Source organism: Hippocampus bargibanti, linkage group LG16 (genome assembly GCF_051943395.1).
Source record: "Hippocampus bargibanti isolate YZ-2025 linkage group LG16, ASM5194339v1, whole genome shotgun sequence".
Lineage (NCBI taxonomy): Eukaryota > Metazoa > Chordata > Actinopteri > Syngnathiformes > Syngnathidae > Hippocampus > Hippocampus bargibanti.
In genome coordinates, this window is record NC_142749.1 from 17,368,176 (window position 1) to 17,389,649 (window position 21,474).

Consider the following 21,474-nt stretch of genomic DNA (forward strand, 5'->3'; position numbering starts at 1 on the left):
AAATGTTTTTTTTTCCCCATGACACTGCCAAAATTAGAACCTTCAAAGCAAAAGTCACTGCTTGTTTTCGGTATTATTATGACTATTATTACTATTGTTATTATTCCCACTGCTTTTATACTCCACTTTCTCCAAAATTCAGACGAAACATTCACTGTCAAGAAAGTCTTTCGCTGCATTTTGACAGGAAGTAGCTTCACCCTTGATCTCTTCCGGAGATGGCAGACTGACGGGAGTCAGCCGATTTGTTTACCCTTCAAACGAGAGCTCAATTAGTTGCACCCCTAGGAGGGTTTTTGTTAACCCCGGTTTTACCAGAGCCAAAGCATGTAATTAAATTGCACTCAGCAGCACGCAACACGCCAAGTTGGCCTCGAATAATCTTCGCTGCGTGTGAGGATGGATAAAACGGCGAGAGGGGAAACCAAGTTAATTTCGAACACGCCTATGGCATGTTTACATCGAGTGTGGCTAATGTAAAGGATGCAACGACGAGGCGTATATAGGACCATCATTATGTCGCGTAAAGCACCCGGAATTAACATATATAATTTTTACACTGTAAAAACAAAGACGACTTGTATTTTGACAGTCACGTTTTAGTTACCTTGACTACGATTTACGGCGTCCATTTCTTCTTGTTTTTCTTTAATGGTCGCCAAATAATTTCGGTACATTACTGCCACACTATGGCTACTGGCGGTAATACAAAAATATTGAACAACCGTCACGAAAGGAATGCCACAAACCGAACGTCTGAAAAATACGGTTCACAGAAAAACTGATCCTGTGACTTTAAAGTGACTTTCAGAGTTTTGAAAGGCGCTTAGAAATGAAATGTATGATTATTATTATTATTAATTTCAAACAAAATTGAATTCATATGCTCGAGTTTGTCAAAATAGAACACAGAACGTTTTTTAAAAATACATGTTGCCTATGACTAGCATTTCCTTGACACCGATTTACTGTATCTGCACCACAACACCCCCTCCCTTCATCTTTTTTTTTTTTTTTTTTTTTTTTTTTTTTTTTGCCGCATGACCTCAGGACAGCAGACCGAGCCAGAGAGAAAACGACTACGTTGGGACCCCCGTTCCCTCCTACACCCCCCTGAACGCTCGCCGAGACCATCAGGAAACCAAACGAGTCTCGAGATGGCCGTTGATGGCTCCTTAAAAACCCGACCACCATCCATCCACGGGCATAAACATCCCCTGCCTGCCGCATCACCTTTTATTTATTACGCCTTCGTCCGGTGACCCCCCACCACCACCACCACATCGCCCCTTTCTGTTCAAAACCATAGCTCCCCTTTAATCGCCATTTGCGGCATTTCTCCGTCTGCTTCCGGCCTTTTCGCTATATGAGCCACCAGGGCCCTGACAGGCAAACACCCCGGACGCCCGTTTGGGTCCTTTGGCGGCCATTAATCCCACGCTTTGCCTGTCAAAGAGAAAGTCTCGACATAGAAGCTATTAAAGGAAGCTATTAGTGATGGGAATTCCAGCTCTTTTTAGAGAGTTGGTTCTTTTGGCTCAGATCACCAAAAAGAATCGGCTCTTTCGGCTCCCAAATGGTTCCTCAGGTTGTTTGTTGCGAACATCATTTACTACCAAAAATGAGGTAAAATGATCCATAAAATGAATTACTCGTGGAAAAATCATACAATATCCTCAGTTTTTCTTTTTTGTTGTTGCTTAAATTAATTTACTACAAAAATATACAATAAACTATATCGTTTTTTAAATTTATGTGACTTTATTTATAGTCCTGTGTGTGCGTGAGCAAGTGTGTGTCTTCTACTACGGATTTTAACCGAAGGGGTTGCGGAATTGCCTCCTAAAAGCGGCTCCCTATTAAGCTAGCTAGCTAATAGATAACTAATAGCTGGCTAGCCAGATAGATAGCTAATAGATAGCCAATAGATAAGTAGCATCAGTAGCTAGGTAGCCAACTAGATAGCTAATTAGAAAACAGATAGCTACCAAGGTAGCCAGCTACATCGCTGGCTAGATAGCCAGCTAGATAGCAATATTATTAGCATGCAATTATCTGCACGTTTTTTTGTCACAAGCGTTATTTTCTGTCCCCAAACACTAGTACTAGTACAGTACAGTACAGTACAGTACAGTACAGTAGCTAGCTAAGTAGCCAGCTAGCTAGTGAGATAGTGAATAGATAGCAAATAGATCGGTTGCTAGGTAGCAAGATAGCTACTTAGATAGCGAATAGATAGCAAATTAAGGAGTAACGGAAGCATATCTCATCTGATTTTTGCAGAGAAAAGCGGTGAAGAAAAACATCAAAATGCATTTTATCAATTTTTTTTTAATTCTATTTTTTATTTTATTTTAATTGACTCAAAAGACACAAACACCCATCTTGCGCCACCCATTAAGAGCAACCGGAACAAAAACGGCACAGGTGGATACTCAAAATGACAGGTATATATTCTTTATCCTCGACCAAAAACAATATTGCATTCTACAGATACAATGTTTGTACTCATGCCAGATTTAAAAAAAAAAAAACGAGTCAACTTTCAGTGTCAATCCGCCAGAGTTTGACGCTCCAAGTTGTTTTCGTCGATCTCCTCACCTCATTAGCCTCCTTTTCCCCGTTTTTAAGGACCAAGAAGTGTTGTCGAGTTTTCCCTCTTTGGAGCTGCTGCCAAACTCTTTGATGGCTTGCGGGTGAAGAGTCGATAGTGTCACCTTGTTGATGCGCTTGTTAATTGTTAGCGACTCTGCGACGGTGGGGAAAAAAACAAACAAACAAACAAACAAAACAAATAATTAAAAGATTGGAATTGACTTCAGGGGGGGAGAATAACTTTCATGTACCTGCGGATTTTGAATATTACTTACTTCAAGGAGATTCAGAAGACAAAAACATGGTGGTTGTGGGGGGGGGGGGGTCAATCCACTGTATAAGCTAGTAGCTTTATGCTAGGAGAAGCGCAATACATTTCATTTATGAGCGCCTTTCAAAACTCTCAAGGTCACTTTACAGTCACGTGATATTTTTTTTTTCTGTGGGTGAGCAGCGGTAGCCACACGCGCCTGCGTTCACTCAACCCGGAATAACTCAAATAGATAGAAAGCTAGCTAGCTAGCTAACAGCTATCCAATAGATATCTAGCTAACTAGATAGCTAATAGATAGCCAGCCAGATAATAATAATAATAATAATAATAATAATAATAATAATAATTTAATATAATTTCTAAGCGCCTTTCAAAACTGGACAATAAATAAAGACAAGAGTTCAATCAACAAATGTGAGCACTCCGAACAATGCATTTTATTTTGGCCACCGTTAAAAAACAAAATATTAATAATAATAATCCACATTCGACAAGTTGAGGACCAAAAAAAAAAAAGATTTAATTTTAAACGTCATTTCACCGTCTTGTCTTTTTGTTTTGCGCAGAGAAAAATAAAAATAAAAAAAGTCAAAAGTCAAAATAGCACACACACATTGAACACTTGGCACACTCAGGGTAGGAATGCAAAGACCCACACACACACACACCCACACACAAAAACATGCACACACCATCGCAAAAAAAAAAAACGATTCAACTCAAATGGCGTTCACGAAAAAACAGCCTTTGAAAATTTGTAAAAACATTCCTTCAAAAAGTGGACAATTTTGGGCTTATTCGAGTATAACGCGCACACGTGTATAACGCGCACCCTAACGCCAGCGTTTACTCAACCCTGAAGTAACTCGGCTAGAAAGCTAGCTAGCTAATAGACAGCTAATAGATAGCTAAGTAACTCGGATAGAAAACTAGCTAGCTAATAGATAGCTAACAGATAGCTAGCTAGGCCTTCACCCAACCCGGAAGTAACTCAAATAGAAAGCTAGCTAGCTAATATTACAGCTAATTCAATAGCTAAGTAACTCGGATAGAAAGTTTTAGGTAGAAAATTTGGCGCGTTATACTCGAATAAATACAGTAACTAATTGTTAGAATTTGAGGAAATTTATTCAACGTGAGGAGGAGGATTTTGGATTTTTTTTTTTTTTTTGGGGGTGGGGGGTCTTTGCATTCCGTTGGGCGAAAAAGGTGGGAAAATGATGTTGAAGATGATGATGGTGTGCTTCTTTTTGCCACGAGTGTAAGGCACAGGCGCACTTCCTCCTCAAGCAAACAAAAATAAAAAGTGGGAGAAATGAGCAAGGGGGTGAGAGTGGTTAGTGGGGGGCTGACCGTAGCGGTCGGCAGTTAGCTAACTAGCTAGATAACCATATAGCTAATAAATAGCCAGCTGCATAGCTAGCTAGCTAGCTAGACAGATTGCTAATAGATAGCAAATGGATAGCAAATCGATAGTCAGCTAGTGATGGCACTGGAGGTGGGGAGTTTGCGAGTCATTTAGCCTTCGAGCCTCTATTGAACATTTTGATTGGATTTTGACTTACGACCAATTTGACTTACGACCATTTGGTCGGAACGGAACTCGGTCGTAAGTCGGATGTTACCTGTTGTATATTGGTTTATATGGCGCTTTAACAACAGCTGAAGCTGGGATGAAGCGCTAACATGGAAAAAAGGGGAATGCTGCCCCCTTGTGGAAAAACAAACAAACATTGTCGGTGGTCTGACCAGCGCTTTATCAGCACCCAAGCATGAAAAAACAAAACCCGAACAAATTCAGGAATGGCGTTCTATGTCATATTTTCAACTCAAATTCGTGAATGGCAGTGAATTAGCTAAAAAAAAAAATAATAATATTTTTTTTGTTCGTTGCGCAACATCATTCATGCTCTCAGAAACTATCCGGCATTACAAAGCGCTTTTGACGGTTAACCTTTCAGGTTAAGAATCAATTTCGCCTATTTTGTGACAAATAAAATGTGCAAAAAAAAAAAATGATACAATTGCTGAGTGGCTCGTCTTCCTGTAAATTCCTTCAGTCAACGCAAAAAAAAAAAAAAAAATCCACAGAAGAAAAATGAGTGACGGGGAAAGTGGGCGGGGCTTGGTGACCAACCGAGCGTCGAATCAGCAGCGTGTCTCACCTTTTCGTAAAAATGGCAGTTTTTTTGGGGGGTCACGGCATCGCAAAGCAATTATTCCTCGTGAATATTCCCAAAAGGCGTCACACCGTCCAGATCAGTGCACATTAAAAAAAAAAAAAAAGCCTCCGTTAGCTTAGCGGCTTGAATTCCCTTATGTAGAAAGTGACGCGATATCACATAATAAATACAGTGCCAAAACCCCCCATCCCGCCCCCTTTTTTTAATTTATAAAAATATGGATCAGGGCCTGCCGGAAAGACTGATCGGCGAGTTCTAGAGGCAAACGTTGTTGCTGATTTGGCAGGTGGAACCGGTGCCGGCTTGGGAGAGGAAAAGTCTCCCGTTGGGGCAAACGCAAACTTCGTACACCGTCTGCCTGGTGCCCGATGGCGAGGCGCCGGATGACGCCTTACCCTCCGGGAGGCGCATCAGGCGGATGCGTCGGGCGTCCAGCGAGATCTGGAGGACACATAAAAGAAAGATAGACATTAAATTAGGATGATGATGATGATGATGATTATTATTAGTTGTGGTAGTAGTAGTAGTATTATCAACAACAACAGTAATAATAATAATAATAATAATAATAATAATAATAATAATAATAATAATAATAATATATTTCATTTATAAGAACTTTGAAAAAAATAACCACATGGATGAATAAATAAATAAATAAATTATAATAATAATGTGATTTCTAAGTACCTTTTAATAAATAAATAAATAAATAAATAAATACATTAATAATAATAATAATAATAATACATTCAATTTATAAGCACATTTATTTTAAATAAATAAATAAATAAATAAATAAGATGAAGGTGCAAAGAATAAATACATAAATACATGAATAATAAAAATAATACATATAATTTATAAGCACCTTTTAAATAAATAAATAACATGGGGGTGCAAAAATAAATACATAAATACATGAAGAAAATAATAATAATAATAATAAGATAATAATAATAATAATAATAATAATAATAATAATAATAATAATACATTTAATTCATAAGCACCTTTTAAATAAATAAATAAATAACGTGGAGGTGCAAAAAATAAATACATAACTACATTAATAATAATAATAGTAATAATAATAATAATAATAACAAATTGCATTTATAAACACTTTATAAATAAATAAATAACATGGCTGTGCAAAAATAATAATAATAATAATAATAATAATAATAATAATAATAATAATGTCATTATTAAGTGCATTTTAAATACATAAATAAATGAATAACATAGTGTTGGGAAGGGTTATGAGTGAGTAAAAAAAAAAAAAAAAAAAAAAAAAAAAAAGAAACTCGAGATTTTCGTCAGGCCAAAACAGGTGAAGCATTATTTTGCAAACTGTCAAACGCATTGATGACCAATCAATAAATGTCAAAATTTCTGTAGCTAACACCCAAAAAAAAGTTTGAAAATAGATTGACAGCATCCCAGAGACAAAGCCTTCATAGGCCCCCGGCAAGATATTGCGTGGCCATCTTTGCATCACATCCATCCCATTTCCCATTTCGACTCGCTGCAGTCTAACATTGATTGCGGATTCCCGTGAGAATCTCACCTCGTCCGTGAGAAGAAGAAGAAGAAAAAAAAGGGAGAGGGCACGACTCCAAGGTCTCCATCGGTCGCCCATTAAAAGGCAAAAAACGTCACCTCGGAGTTACCCAGGGTGACCCGCATCGCCCCACCCCCCTTGCCGCCACACCTTGGAAATATGCCACGACCTCTTTTCCTGACAACCGCGAGAAAAGGAGTGAAGCGCAGGTCGTCGCAAGCCAATCAACAAATGCTGAAAGGTCGCCATTCCGACAAAAGGCTTCTTGCAAAAGTGGCGCTAAAAGGAAGTCGCGCCGATGCGCTCCCGGGAGGAACGATCCCATTTTGTCGCAGGTAATGGAGGCGGAAGGTGTTTTTGGAAATAAACTGGAAGCTAATGCATACAAATGGAAAGATAGCCAGCCGCTAAACAACGACGCTGTTGCTCAAATGCGGCTGGCCAGTGTAGCGCTAGCATTCGAGCTAACACGCTAACGACAAATATAATAATAATAATAATAATAAAATAATACATTTCATTTCTAAGCGCCTTTCAAAACCCTCAAGGTCACTTTACGGTCACAGGATACGTTTTTCTGCAGGTGAGCAGCGGCAGCCACACACGCCAGAGTTCGCTCAAACCCGGTAGTAACTCAAATAGATAGAAAGCTATCTAGCTAGCTAATAGATAGCTAATAGATAGCTCGTTAGATAGCCATCCAGCTTGATTGTGATAGCTAGCCAGATAGCTAATAGATAGCAAATACCTAGAAAATAATAATAATAATAATAATAATAATAATAATAATAATACATTTCATTTCTAAGCGCCTTTCAAAACTCTCAAGGTCACTTTGAAGTCACAGGATAAGTTTTCCTGCATGTAAGCAGCGGCAGCCACACGCGCCAGCGTTCACTCAACCCGGTAGTAACTCAAAGAGATAGATATCTAGCTAGCTAATAGATAGCTAATAGATAGCTTGCAAGATAGCCATCCAGCTAGATTGTGATAGCTAGCCAGCCAGCCAGCCAGATAGCTAATAGATAGCAAATACCTAGCAAATAATAATAATGATAATAATAATAATAAAAAAAAATAAAAAAAAAAAAAAAAAATAATAATAATAATAATAATAATAATAACAACAACACATTTCATTTCTAAGCGCCTTTCAAAACTCTCAAGGTCACTTTGAAGTCACAGGATAAGTTTTTCTGCATGTAAGCAGCGGCAGCCACACGCGCCAGCGTTCACTCAACCCGGTAGTAACTCAAATAGATAGAAAGCTATCTAGCTAGCTAAAAGATAGCTAATAGATAGCTCGTTAGATAGCCATCCAGCTAGATTGTGATAGCTAGCCAGCCAGCCAGCCAGATAGCTAATAGATAGCAAATACCTAGCAAATAATAATAATGATAATAATAATAATAAAAATAATAATAATAATAATAATAATAATAATAATAATAATAATAATAATAATAATAATAATAATAACAACAACACATTTCATTTCTAAGCGCCTTTCAAAACTCTCAGGGTCACTTTGAAGTCACAGGATAAGTTTTTCTGCATGTAAGCAGCGGCAGCCACACGCGCCAGCGTTCACTCAACCCGCTAGTAACTCAAATAGATAGAAATCTAGCTAGCTAGCTAATAGATAGCTAATAGATAGCTTGCAAGATAGTTAGCCGGATAGCCAAATCCAAATGGATTTTTTAATTTAATTTAAATGAAATGTTTTAATTATTTTTATTATTTATTTTAATGTTATTTTTCATGCTATTTTTAATGTTAATGTTAATTTTAATGTTAATTGTGTGTCCTACGACTAGTCCTGCGTTCCTTTCAATGAAGGTCAACCGTTGCTTAGGATTGGCGACCAGTCAACGGTGACCCCCCCCCCCCACCCAAAAAAAAACAACAACAACAAATGACGCCATTTTCTTTTGTCCCTCAAGTGTACTTATGAAATAGCACCCGTTACACAATCATCTTTTATTTTAATTTTTTTTTACTGATTAATCACCAATCGCGATCACCCCCCCCCCCCCCCCCCCCGTCCTCTTTCTGTCTCCATGTACATTTTATCCCCCCCCCCCCCCCCCCCCCCCCCCCCCCCGCTCACTCATCACATTTTCCACGCCGCTTCCGTTCCGAGCATCAGCCGACGCTGATAAAAGGATTTCCCCGGCTGGCTCTGAGGAAGCGGCGTGGTGTCAGATCTGTTTCACATCAGCCGAGGAGGATTAATGTCTTTGGTGGGGGGGGGGGTGTTAAATGGGGGATGGGGGGGGATGTAAAGAAAAAAAAACTCTTTTTAAAAGTTACTTGTATACATTAAGACCTACTGCTACTGATATGAACAAAGAGAAAGAGGAAGATGACCTTGACTCCATTTTGTTTTGTTCCAATTAGAGGGAGGGGCTAAATCACTAGTCCGTAATTTGTTCTAAAATGTGGGGTGTAATGATTCGGCATTACAATTAACTTATTATCATAATAATAATAATACTTTTCATTTCTAAGCGCCTTTCAAAACTCTCAAGGACACTTTCCAGTCACATGATATTTTTTTTCTGCTGGTGAGCAGCGGCAGCCACACGCACCAGCGTTCACTCAACCCGGAAGTAACATAAAGTAAAAAAAAAAACAAAAACGGAATAACAAATAATTATCTATCTATCTATCTATCTATCTATCTATCTATCTATCTATCTACCTATCTATCTACCTATCAATCTATCTACCTATCTACCTACCTATCAATCTATCTACCTACCTATCAATCTATCTATCAATCTATCTACCTATCTACCTACCTATCAATCTACCTATCTACCTATCTATCTATCTATCTATCTATCTATCTATCTACCTATATACCTATCAATCTATCTACCTATCAATCTATCTACCTATCAATCTATCTATCTATCTATCTATCAATCTATCTACCTACCTATCAATCTATCTACCTATCAATCTATCTATCTATCTACCTATCAATCTATCTACCTATCTACCTACCTATCAATCTATCTACCTACCTATCAATCTATCTATCAATCTATCTACCTATCTACCTATCTATCTATCTATCTATCTATCTATCTATCTATCTATCTATCTATCTATCTACCTATATACCTATCAATCTATCTATCTACCAATCTATCTATCTATCTATCTATCTACCTATATACCTATCAATCTATCTATCTACCAATCTATCTACCTATCTATCTATCTATCTATCTATCTATCTATCTATCTATCTATCTATCTATCTATCTATCTATCTATCTATCTATCTATCTATCTATCTATCTATCTATCTACCTATCAATCTATCTATCTACCTATCTACCTATCTATCTATCTACCTATCTACCTATCTATCTATCTATCTATCTATCTATCTATCTATTAGCTATATAGCTATCTGGCTAGCTAGCTATTAGCTATGTCCTTGAGAGTTTGAATATCGGCGGTGTGTTGACATACTTGGCAAATTAAAAGCGATTCGAGTTTGTGTGAGAACGTTGTGTGAGCACCTCTCCGTCTTTGGACTCCAATCGCAGCTCGTTCCGACAGATGGCTTGGATGTCCCCGGCCTCGGCCAGGATCTGGATGCCTTTGGGGGCTTCCATGAGGAGGGAGCGGGTGGGGGATTCCAGCCTGGAGAAACAAAACCCAATCAAATGTCAGTCATCGCTCTCTTTTGTTTGGCTAGAAGAAGACGAGAAAATCCACAGACTGGAGATAGCAGCAAGAAAAGCAATTTAGCCACGCGTCATCCCCTCGAGAACGTAATCCGTGACCTGAGGCTAAGAAGGCGCTTGATGATTTTAAAAATGTATTTTTCTTTTGGCTCAAGAATCGCTGCATCGTTTTACAGCGGAGGGCCATGCACGTCACTCCTAGGCCTTCAGTAGTGCTATGTCTGACTACAGGTCCACTAGAGGGCGGCGTTGGTCAGGAAATAACTGATGATTTGAAGAAACTTCAGACATACTGTCATTAAATTGTTTGAATTTTTGCGATGAACATAACCTCATAAAATTGCAATATTTTTTGCTAATTTTGCTAGCTTCGGAGCTGTCCAACCTTTCTTAATGATGTCCATCTATTCTTGAAAAGTCCATCTTGAAAATGGAGGGTTGACAAAATTGGAGTGACAAAAGCGCTATTAAATCAACACAACGATATATTTGCGTATGCAAATGGCTACCGAGACCGAGTGCTAGCTCTGGCCAGTATGCACAAATTAACAAATTTATTTGGGAAATGAAAATATGACGTGGAGCGTCATTCCCAAATTAGTTCGGGTTATGTTTTTTTTTTGTTGCTTGGGTGCAAATAAAGTGCTGGGCAGACCTCTGGCAATGTTTTTTTCCCTTCCACAAGGGGGAAGCAGTTCCTTTTTTTACATGTTAGCGCCTTGATCCAGCTTCGTCTGTTGTTAAAGCGCTATGTAAACCAATATGTATGCATTGCATTGTATTTTGGATAGCCACCCTCATTTCAAGCTCAGATAACTCCAGTAAGTGAAATGTATAATAACAATAATAATAATAATAATAATAATAATAATAATAATAATAATAATAATAATAATAGTAATAATAGAAATAATACATTTCATTTATAAGCACTTTTCAAAACTCTCAAGCACACTTTGCAGTCAGCTGGCTATCTAGCTAGCTATTTGCTATCTAGCAAGCTACCTAGCAAGCTAGCTATTTACTATCTATTATCTGTCTAGCTGGCTATATATTAGCTATATAGCTAGCTATTAGCTATCTATCTGGCTAGCTATCTAGTTGGCTAGCAATCAGCTATATATTAGCTAGCTTTCTATCTATTTGAGTTACTTCTGCTCACCCACAGAAAAACTGATCCTGTGACTGTAAATTATTATTATTATTATTATTATTATTATTCAGGAATTAACTATTTTTTTGATGAAAGAAGAGAGTCTACGAGCTCAAGGGCCCAACGGTTGCCGGACGAAGTCCTTTTGTCCGCTCGGGCCGCGCTCACAAAAGCCAAAACGAAAGCAATCAGCCGCGCAACCGAGCGGCCCGGATTGCCATTTAACTTGTCATTTTACTCCCGCGTTTATATATTTATAAGCTCCACACCGAACGTTACCGGCGCCGGCGTTGGGCCTCGGCGGAGGACGCCGCCAAGGACGCACGGAGGAAGCGCAGGCGATAAATGCGAATTTTTACCATGTCACCGACGTCCAATCATTTCCTTGCGTGTGGGCGTGCGCCGTCCGAGGTTATTAACCTTTGATTCCAGTTGCAGATACAAAGCCTTGAAAGGATGATGAAAGCATATTGATCGCTCAAGGGGGGAAATGAGATTGAGGGAAGCAAAACAGGGGGGTGGGGGAGGGGCGTTTTAAGGCGCAACGAGGCAAGCTAGCGCATACGTTACTCCGAAAAAGCCGTCGAGAATCGATATTACAGTGATACCTTGGCTTACGAACTTAATTGGTTCCAAGACAGAGTGTGTAAGGCAAAAAGTGTGTATCCCAAAAAAATATTTCCCATAGGAAACCATTCAAATGAGAATAATCCGTTCCCAGGTCCTCATAAAACATAATTTTCTACTTTTCTCAGCCTTAAAACTACACAAAATATACCTTATTTTATGTATAATAAATGTCCTATGGTATTATAATTAAAGAAATAAACTGTGCTGTGTAACAAAGTCGTTTTATTTACCTTTGTGATGGTCGTTGGCCTTCTTATTTCACCATCTTGAGGAATGATCCCTTGTAAGTGCTTTCTCTGTGATAATTGTATCTAGTTCATCAATTGTGATCTGTTTAGCTGGGTTGATAGCTTTTTGCAAAAAGCGTAGAGATGACTTGTGCGGGTTATTTGTGTATCCTGATTGATGGGAAATTTAACCTTGCAGTCTACACTCTGCTTTTGAACTATCAAAGTTGAAACGAGTCAACATGTCTGTGTTTTCTATCCATTTTATTACTCTCTCCCTCTGTCGTCTGCCTGTCTCTTTAATGTTTCACCCCATCCCACCTCACTGCTGCGTTTTTGACCAATCACGTGGCTTTAACCGACGACTGGGGGTCGGTTGCCATTTTCTTGTTAGGAGAACGGGCTCGTTCGCGAACGACACATCAGTCATTGTGGCAGCTCCGTGCGTATCCCGAAAAATAGTTTTAGGTAGTTCGGACCCCCCGATGAGGCGGCTTGGTAACGAGAAGGAGAAATCGTGATTACATAAGATGTCGGTCATCAAAACTTTTCTTGGATGACAAACAAAAACAAAGCAAAAAACAAGCCCGACTTTCATCTTGTCGCCTTCTACACCGGTTGCCGCGCGTTGCCTGCCCTTGTGCCTGCGCCTGCTCTTCATGTTCCAGCTCGTTTCTCACCCGCCCACTTTTCAAATTCACATCAAAAGCCCGACACGGATTGAAGGGCCCCTTTTGCGAGACAAAGTTACAGAGCCGAGCGAAACGAGCCGTGTGTGTGTGTGTGGACACACACACACACACACACACACACACACACACACACACATTCCTGTTTGAATGGTTTTGTGAGGTTCGGATAACTCCAGAAAGGAGTGAGCACCATTGCTGATAGGTTTGTTAGATAAGTAAGAACTAGTGTTACATTTGAAGACTAATTTTTACCCCATTTCCCACTTCAACTTCTTTAAAAACAAGAAATAAAAAGTGGACTTGAAACTGAAATAACAGCAGGAGTGAGGACTCTGAATGGGTACATACAAAGTCCTCACCCCTGTAGTGAATTTGGTTGAAATATCATTTTACTTTTTGTGGTATGAACTTTTTCCTCTCATTAACCACGCACACACATACACACATAAACACACACAGTGAGTAAAAAGTGCGTGTATCCAAGTGAAATGAAAATACGCACCAAAAAATCATTTTGGGTGAATTTGTGAGGACCTCTTTGAAACGTTAACAGTTGCACCTATAGACCTTCTAGAAGCCTTTAGAATGAAAAACTGGTGAGGACCGGCCAACAGGTCCTCACTTGTAAAAAATGTCCTCACTACGTATGGTGTAAAATCTTAGTGGTCCTCACAAGACTAGTCATACAAACACATACACACACACACTAATTCGCGCTTGTAAATTAAATGTACTATTATTATTATTAATTCAAGGGTGGAGAAAATGTCATTTCCTAGCTATTTGGTATCTATTAGCTGTCTGGCTGGCTAGCTAGCTCGCTATCCATTAGGTATCTAGCTGGCTGGCTATCTAGCTAGGTAACTGTTGGCTATAGCTTGGCTAGCTAGCTAGCTTTCTATCTATTTGAGTTGCTTCCGGGTTGAGTGCACGCTGGCGCTTGTGGCTGCCGCTGCTCGCCCACAGAAAAACGTTTGTGGCAATAAATAAACGAGAGGGAGGGATTTTTTGGTGTGTGTTTTTTGTGTGTGTTGCCACTACGACTCACCGCAGCTCCTTGAAGGGCTCGGCCCGGACGTGCGGCGTCTCCAGCGACTTGCTAAACACGGCTCCTTGGGCGCCTGGAACAAAAGGAACAAAATACAACATTTATTATTGATTGATTTGAGTTGAAAAAAGGAAAAACAGTGCAGACAGACATCACATGCAGCTAGCATTAGCATTTTAGCAAGTAAACGAGGCCATTTTGTCTCTCGCGTGACATTTTAATTCATATTTTTTTAAATTTTTACTATTTTACCCCATCGCTCAACCAATTTTGTCTATTTGCAAAGTTTTTTAAAAATTCAAAAATAGGGGAGATATCAAAAAATTGTAGCAAATTAAAAATCGGATTAATTCATTGCAGGCCTGCCATTTCAATTAAATAAGTAAATAAATAAATAAATAAATAAATAAATAAATACACATGTAAAAATAATCAAATACATAAATGAGAGATAAATACAAAAATAAATAGATAAATAAATAAATAATATAAATAAATAATTAAATGACCAATAAATAGATAAATAAATAATAAATATATAAATACATAAGTACATGTATAAAAATAAAACGCATAAATAAATGAGCGGTAAATAAATAACTAAATAAATGTAAATAAATGTATTCTTAATATGATTAAATAAATACATAAATACGTAAATGTAAATAAATAAATAAATACATAAACTAATAAAATGTAAATAAATAAATAAATAAATACATAAATACATGAATACATAAATACATAAATACATAAATGTAAATACATAAATGAATAACAAATAAACACATAAAATATAAATAAAGAAATAAAGAAATAAACAAATAAATAAATAAATAAATAAATAAATAAATACATGTGAATAAATAAATGAATAACAAATAAACACATAAAATATAAATAAATAAATAAATAAATACATTAATACATAACCAATAACAAATAATAAATAAATAACAAATAAACAAATAAAATAATTTAAAATATAACTAAATAAATGAATAACAAATAAATAAATGAATAACAAATAAATAAATTAATAAATAGATAGATAGCCAAACGTTGGCATGAACAAAACGCTGCCATCAACATGTCCCATTTAGACACCGAGAAGCCAAAGTGAGCTTTTTATTCATTTCATTGCCTCCCACAACAACAATGACGCTTAAAATATGAACACCGTCTGTTTCTTCACGCTCGCCCGCGCTCTTAAATATCGACATGACGGAAAGTGCGACACTTGTTGCCTCACGACGCGAATTGCCGCGCTGATGAAAGTCCTTTGCAAGTTGACACAAATGATCGTTAGCACGCGTGCGCGCCACCGTAATGTTTCAGCGGCTTCGTAAGCATCTGTTGGAATGTGAAGCAGAAGGGCTGCTTTGATTGTGTCTCCAAAATAAAAAAAAAAAGAAAAGAAATAAAAAAGAAAGTGCCACTTTGAATACAAAGCGTTTCTTTTAGTTGACAGGTTGAGCGCGGTGACAGAAAAGCTATGTGGTTGTTTGGATTTTGTTCCTTATTCCCAATGCAGATTCAGCGACCTTAAAGACTCGAACGCCTACTCCGCATTGTTTATGTAACAATTAGCGGTTGTGTTTGAATAATTTTTCAGCAAAAGGATGGGTGTGTGATTTTTTTGTTTTTTAATTTTAAATTGTATTTATTTTATTATTTATTTTCCACCTCTGAATGGGACACTTTGACGGCAGCAATTTCTATGCCGTGTGTCCTCTTCGGGGTTTGGTAATTTTACATTTCAGGTAATTTTGTTTTGATTTATTTATTTATTTATTTATTCATTCATTCATTCATTCATTTATTTATTTATTTATTTATTTATTTATTTATTTATTTATTTATATTTATATTTATATTTATATTTATATTTATATTTATTTACTTATTTACTCATTTACTCATTTACTTATATTTATATTCATATTTATTTACTTATTTACTCATTTACTTATATTTATATTTATATTTATATATTTATTTATTCATTTATTCATTTATTCATTTATTCATTTATTTATTTATTTGTATCTTCATTTATATTTTTGTTTGTTTATTTATATTTATATTTATATTTATATTTATATTTATATTTATTTACTTATTTACTTATTTACTCATTTACTTATATTTATATTTATATATTTATTTATTCATTTATTCATTTATTTATTTATTTGTATCTTCATTTATATTTTTGTTTGTTTATTTATATTTTTATTTAGTTATTTATCTATGTACCTATCTCCATGTATTTATTTATTTGTGTATTTATATTTGTATTTATATTTGTTTTATGTATTTTGATTTTTATTTCGTTATTTATGTATCTATCTTATTGATGTATTTATTTTATTACACTGTACGTAATTACTTTTTAGAGGTTTTTGTTTGAATTTTTTGATGCTTTGTTTGATTGTCATTTTTATTATATGTCACTAAGTATTGTGTAATAACGTAACGATAACCCCCCTCCCTCTAAATGTTCGACGAGCGCCGTTTGTTATTTATTTAAATTGTCTCCTGATGCATCACCTGCTATTTTCCCCGTCGACAAAAATTCCATAGCCCATAAAGCGATTTTTTTTTTTTTTTTTGATGACACGGTCGTGGCGGCGCGTTCGGTGGATAAGGTGAGCAGAATGAATGAGGCTATTAAATATGAATGCATACCAAGTTGGGGGGGTTACGGGGTGTGTGTGTGTGTGTGCGTGTGTGTTCATAGTGCAGCCAAACATCATCATTTGTGGCCTGAAGTCGCTCAGCAATGAAAAAAAAAAACCATACAGGAATAATTCCAGTGATTGCTGATGCAATGCTTATGCATGTAACAATAAGCACATTTGTACTCGCTGTAAACACGTTCACTAAACTATTAATTTTCTTTAAGACATACTCAAAAGACATATTTCTTTGTTTATTTATTTATGTGTTTGTTTTTGTCATCTATATAGCTAACCAGCTATATAGCTAACCAGTTAGCTAGCTATCTATGCAACTAGCTAGTTATCCATCTATCTTGTGATCTATCTATCCAGTTAGCTAGAAATTCATCTATTACAGCTAGCTAGCTATTCATCTATCCATCGAGCTAGCTATTCATATATATAGCTAGCTAGCTCTTCATCGATCCAGATAGTTACCATTTCCACTATTCAGCTACCTAGCTATTCATATATCCAACTAACTAGCTTTGAATCTGTCCAGCTAGCTAGTTATTCATCTGTCCAGGTAGCTAGATATTCATATATCCAACTAGCTAGCTTTTCATTTATCCAGCTAGCTAGGTATTCATCTGTCCAGGTAGCTAGATATTCATATATCCAGCTAGCTAACTCTTCATCTATCCAGATAGTTACTATTTCCACTATCCGGCTAGCCAGCTATTCATCTATCCATCTAGCTAGATTTTCATCTATCCAGCTAGCTAGCTATTCATCTGTCTAGCTAGCTAGCTATTCATCTAGCTAGCTAGCTATCCATCCATCTATTTAGTTAACTTAAAGTAAAATGTACTCCACAATAGCAAATCAACGACATTCATCGTAACTAGCATGATTGTGAAAGTAGCTCAAGCAGTAGCTAACGATGCGACATTTTTATCGAGTTTATAGAGTATAGAGTATAGTTTTTCTCTGGGTGAGCAGTGGCAGCCACACGCGCCAGCGTTTACTTAACCCAGAAGTAACTCAAATAGATAGAAAGCTAGCTAGCCAGCTAACTAATAGATAGCTAGCCAGAGAGCGAGCTAAATACCCAGACAGCTAATGGATAACTAGCGAGATAGCAACCCAGCTAGCCAGATAGCTAATAGATAGCAAATAGCTAGCTAGGTAGCATATGATTTTACACACAGACTGATAACCTGATATACCATATGTCCCCGCCGGCCCCGCCCCTCAAAGCTCCGTCGCCTTCCAGGATCATGTTTCCGGATTTAGTGAAGCAGCATGTGGTTCATCAAAACACCACAGTCCTTTTTTTTTTTGTCATATTTCGCCATCAGCGTCATCCATATTTGAAAGATGAATTATTACCACCTGCTCGCTCGGGAATGGCATTTCTATCTTTCTCCGCCCTCCCCCCCCCCGAATGCGTCTTTTCTTTAACGGGTTGCCGCCATTAGGCAGAAGTCAAGTCCTGCCTGGCAAATTCCATTCCGGCGTCCCTCCAGCTGAAAATAAAAAAAAGCTGCAGGTGGCCCAACGGAGGGGAAATTGGCGGCATCCATCTGGCCCTCGGCTCTACCCCAATTACCATAGCGGGTGGGGGGGAGTAAAAGAGGGATGTGGGGGAGGGGGGTGACATCAATCTGGGAGGGGAGCCACAGCATGGAAGGACGTATGGGCACCCTAATTTTCTCGCTAGTCCTTACTCGGCACTTTTTGCAAAAAAAATGCAATGGCGTGGATTGGATTAGCTTTTATTGTGGAGAAATTGACATTTCACAGCAGCAAAGTGATGAAAGGAAGAGGAAAGGAAAGGAAAGGTGGATGGATGGATGGATGGATGAATTGATGTATGGATGAATGGCAAAATAAATAGCTAAATAAATAAATAAACCAGTTAGTGGAGGGTTGATTACCAAATGAAATAAATGAATAAATACACGAGTGGATGAGTGAATGAATGAATGAATGAATGAATGAATGAATGAATACGTTAGTGGAGGCTTGGATATCTAAATAAATAAATAAATAAATACTTAGATACATGAAAGAATGAATAAACCAGTTAGTGGATGCTTGTATACCTAAATAAACAAACGAATGAATGAATGAATGAATGAATGTGTTAGTGGAGGCTTGTATACCTAAATAAAAAAATACAAATAAATAAATATGTGAATGAGTGACCGAACGAATGAACGAATGAATGAATGAACGAACGAACGAACGAACGAACGAACGAATGAATGAATGAATGAATGAATGAATGAACCAGTTAGTGGAGGCTTGGATATCTAAATAAATAAATAAACAAATACTTGGATAAGTGAATGAATGAATGAATGAATTAGTGGATGCTTGTATACCTAAATAAAAAAATAAACAAACAAATGAATGAATGAATGAATGAACGAATGAATGTGTTAGTGGAGGCTTGTATACCTAAATAAAAAAATACAAATAAATAAATATGTGAATGAGTGACCGAACGAATGAACGAATGAATGAATGAATGAATGAACGAATGAATGAATGAACCAGTTAGTGGAGGCTTGGATATCTAAATAAATAAATAAACAAATACTTGGATAAGTGAATGAATGAATGAATGAATTAGTGGATGCTTGTATACCTAAATAAAAAAATAAACAAACGAATGAATGAATGAATGAATGAATGAATGAACGAACGAACGAATGAATGAATGAATGAATGAGTTAGCGGAGGCTTGTATACCTAAATGAACAAATAATATTTCTCAATTTGTAACTCTTTTGAAAAAAAATGCATTCTGGTTGTGATCTGCTGTAGCGCTAAATTTAGCTGTCTGGTTATCCATTCGGCGGAACGGGGAGGCGATGGTCTGATCACACGAGCGCATCCTGAGCTGATAATGCTCCCCCCCCCCCCGACCGTCTGCCACGCGCCGAGCACGACACGCTGAGTCAACGGGACATAAACGGAGGCAAATCAAAGGAGGCTAATTGTAATTGCCGCGCAAAACGACGAGCTAGCGGAGCAATTGGGACGCCTTCCAGAATTTTTTGGGGCCGCAATGACGAAAAATCACATTTGATGTCACTCGTCTGTCTAGGACATTATTTTTCGTCCTTGAAAAGTTGACATTTGTTTCCTACATCCTTTTATAATAAATGGCTCAAAGTGATCGGGAAGTCCTGCTGTGACGTCACGAACAAGGGGGCGGGACCTTCTGAAACTCACCATCTCCAAGGTCATTTTGAAGTAGTTTTGGGACACTTTAAGTCATTTTTATTGATGTTTTGCATTTGTCTAAAATCAGCAAAAAAATTGAGCTGCGAATTGGGCATTTTCAGAAAGTCCCGCCCCCAGTTGGTGACGTCACGCCAAGACGTCTTGCATTGCTAGAGAATCAAAACAATGGCTTCAGATTCGGAGAAGATGCTTTCTTGTTACTTATCCAGTTATGAATATGATTCAAATAGTTCTGAAGAAGAAAGCATACATGTTTGCAATCGATTAAAGATTTTATTTAGTGTCATTTTGAGGCATCAGGGGTGGAAAATGTTGCACCCAAAAAGAGGCAGAAGTGGGCGACAAAGTTCCGTGTAAGGAATTAATCAGCCCGTTTCCACGGGCTGATTAATTCCTTACATGGAGCTTTGTCGCCCTCTTCTGCCAGTTTTTGGTACTACACGTCATTTTCAGACCATTGGCGGTCACGGGCGTTGCTTCATTGACGTCACGTACGGACTCGTCACCAACTCAAAAAGAAGACTTCCGGAATATTCAGCGCGAGTCTTAAAACGTAAAATATATATATAATATATATATATAGCGAACATTTTATATATATATAATATTTGAAGACATTTGACAAATTATGGACACATCATGTCCGGAGACGTCAGTTGTCCTTTAAGGCAAAAATTCAACAGCTTGAAACAGATACTCTTGTTACTCCCCAACAAAAGCCAAAACTCTTTTAAAAAAGCGCTGGCAGAACACACCGCGTTGAGTAAAAGCAATCCCGAGCCTTTGACAGTCCGTCCAATTCGTTCCAGTTTGGCAAAGTGAAAACCGCAGTAGAGAAGATCGCTCGGGAAGTAACGCCATTTGTCAGGTAAATAAACCCCCTTTGCGCTCTTCAGCCTCAGCATGAAGGTGACTCCAAAGTGCCCCCGCCCCCTCCTCTCCCTCAACACCCGCGTTTCCGCCACTCCATTCCGAGACTTTTCCTTTGAACGAATCCGCTCACTGCTGATCTCCGACGGAGGGGGGGAGTGGAGGGGGAGAAGAAGCTCTCCGCATGAGTGAGCAGCGCTTACTTTTGGTAACAAGAAGCGATTCCGAGGTGGCTAGCGCTACTCCGGGGAGAAGTCGTCGCCGCTACGCTACGACAAATAGCTAGCTAGCTTCAGAGAAAAATAGTTAGCTAGCTAGCGAGATGGACGGAGACAAATAGCTAACTAGCTAAACCGGAACAAATAGCTAGCTAGCTAGAAAGAGACTAATACCTATCTAGCTCGACAGAGACAAATAGCTAGCTAGCTAGAAAGAGACTAATACCTATCTAGCTCGACAGAGACAAATAGCAAGATAACTAGCCAGCTTCAGAGAAAAATAGCTAGCTAGCTAGCTCGCGAGATAGATAGAGACAAATAGCTAACTAGCTAAACAGGAACAAATAGCTGGCTAACTAGAAAGAGACTAATAGCTATCGAGCTCAACA

General features: G+C 37.7%; 1 protein-coding gene across 3 annotated transcripts in view; it reads right to left on the reverse strand.

The window, feature by feature from the left end:
* Positions 1-3,269: 3,269 nt before the first annotated feature.
* sgcd (sarcoglycan, delta (dystrophin-associated glycoprotein)) overlaps positions 3,270-21,474 on the reverse strand; it is a 132,790-nt gene continuing 114,585 nt past the window's right edge. For all 3 annotated transcript variants that reach the window (XM_089017485.1, XM_089017484.1, XM_089017486.1), the window contains 3 exons: positions 14,077-14,149; positions 10,159-10,282; positions 3,270-5,493 (listed from right to left, as the gene is read on the reverse strand). In XM_089017485.1, the coding sequence (XP_088873611.1) occupies positions 5,308-5,493; positions 10,159-10,282; positions 14,077-14,149 (383 nt within the window). In that variant the 3' untranslated portion in view covers positions 3,270-5,307. The remainder of the gene's footprint in view (positions 5,494-10,158; positions 10,283-14,076; positions 14,150-21,474) is intronic.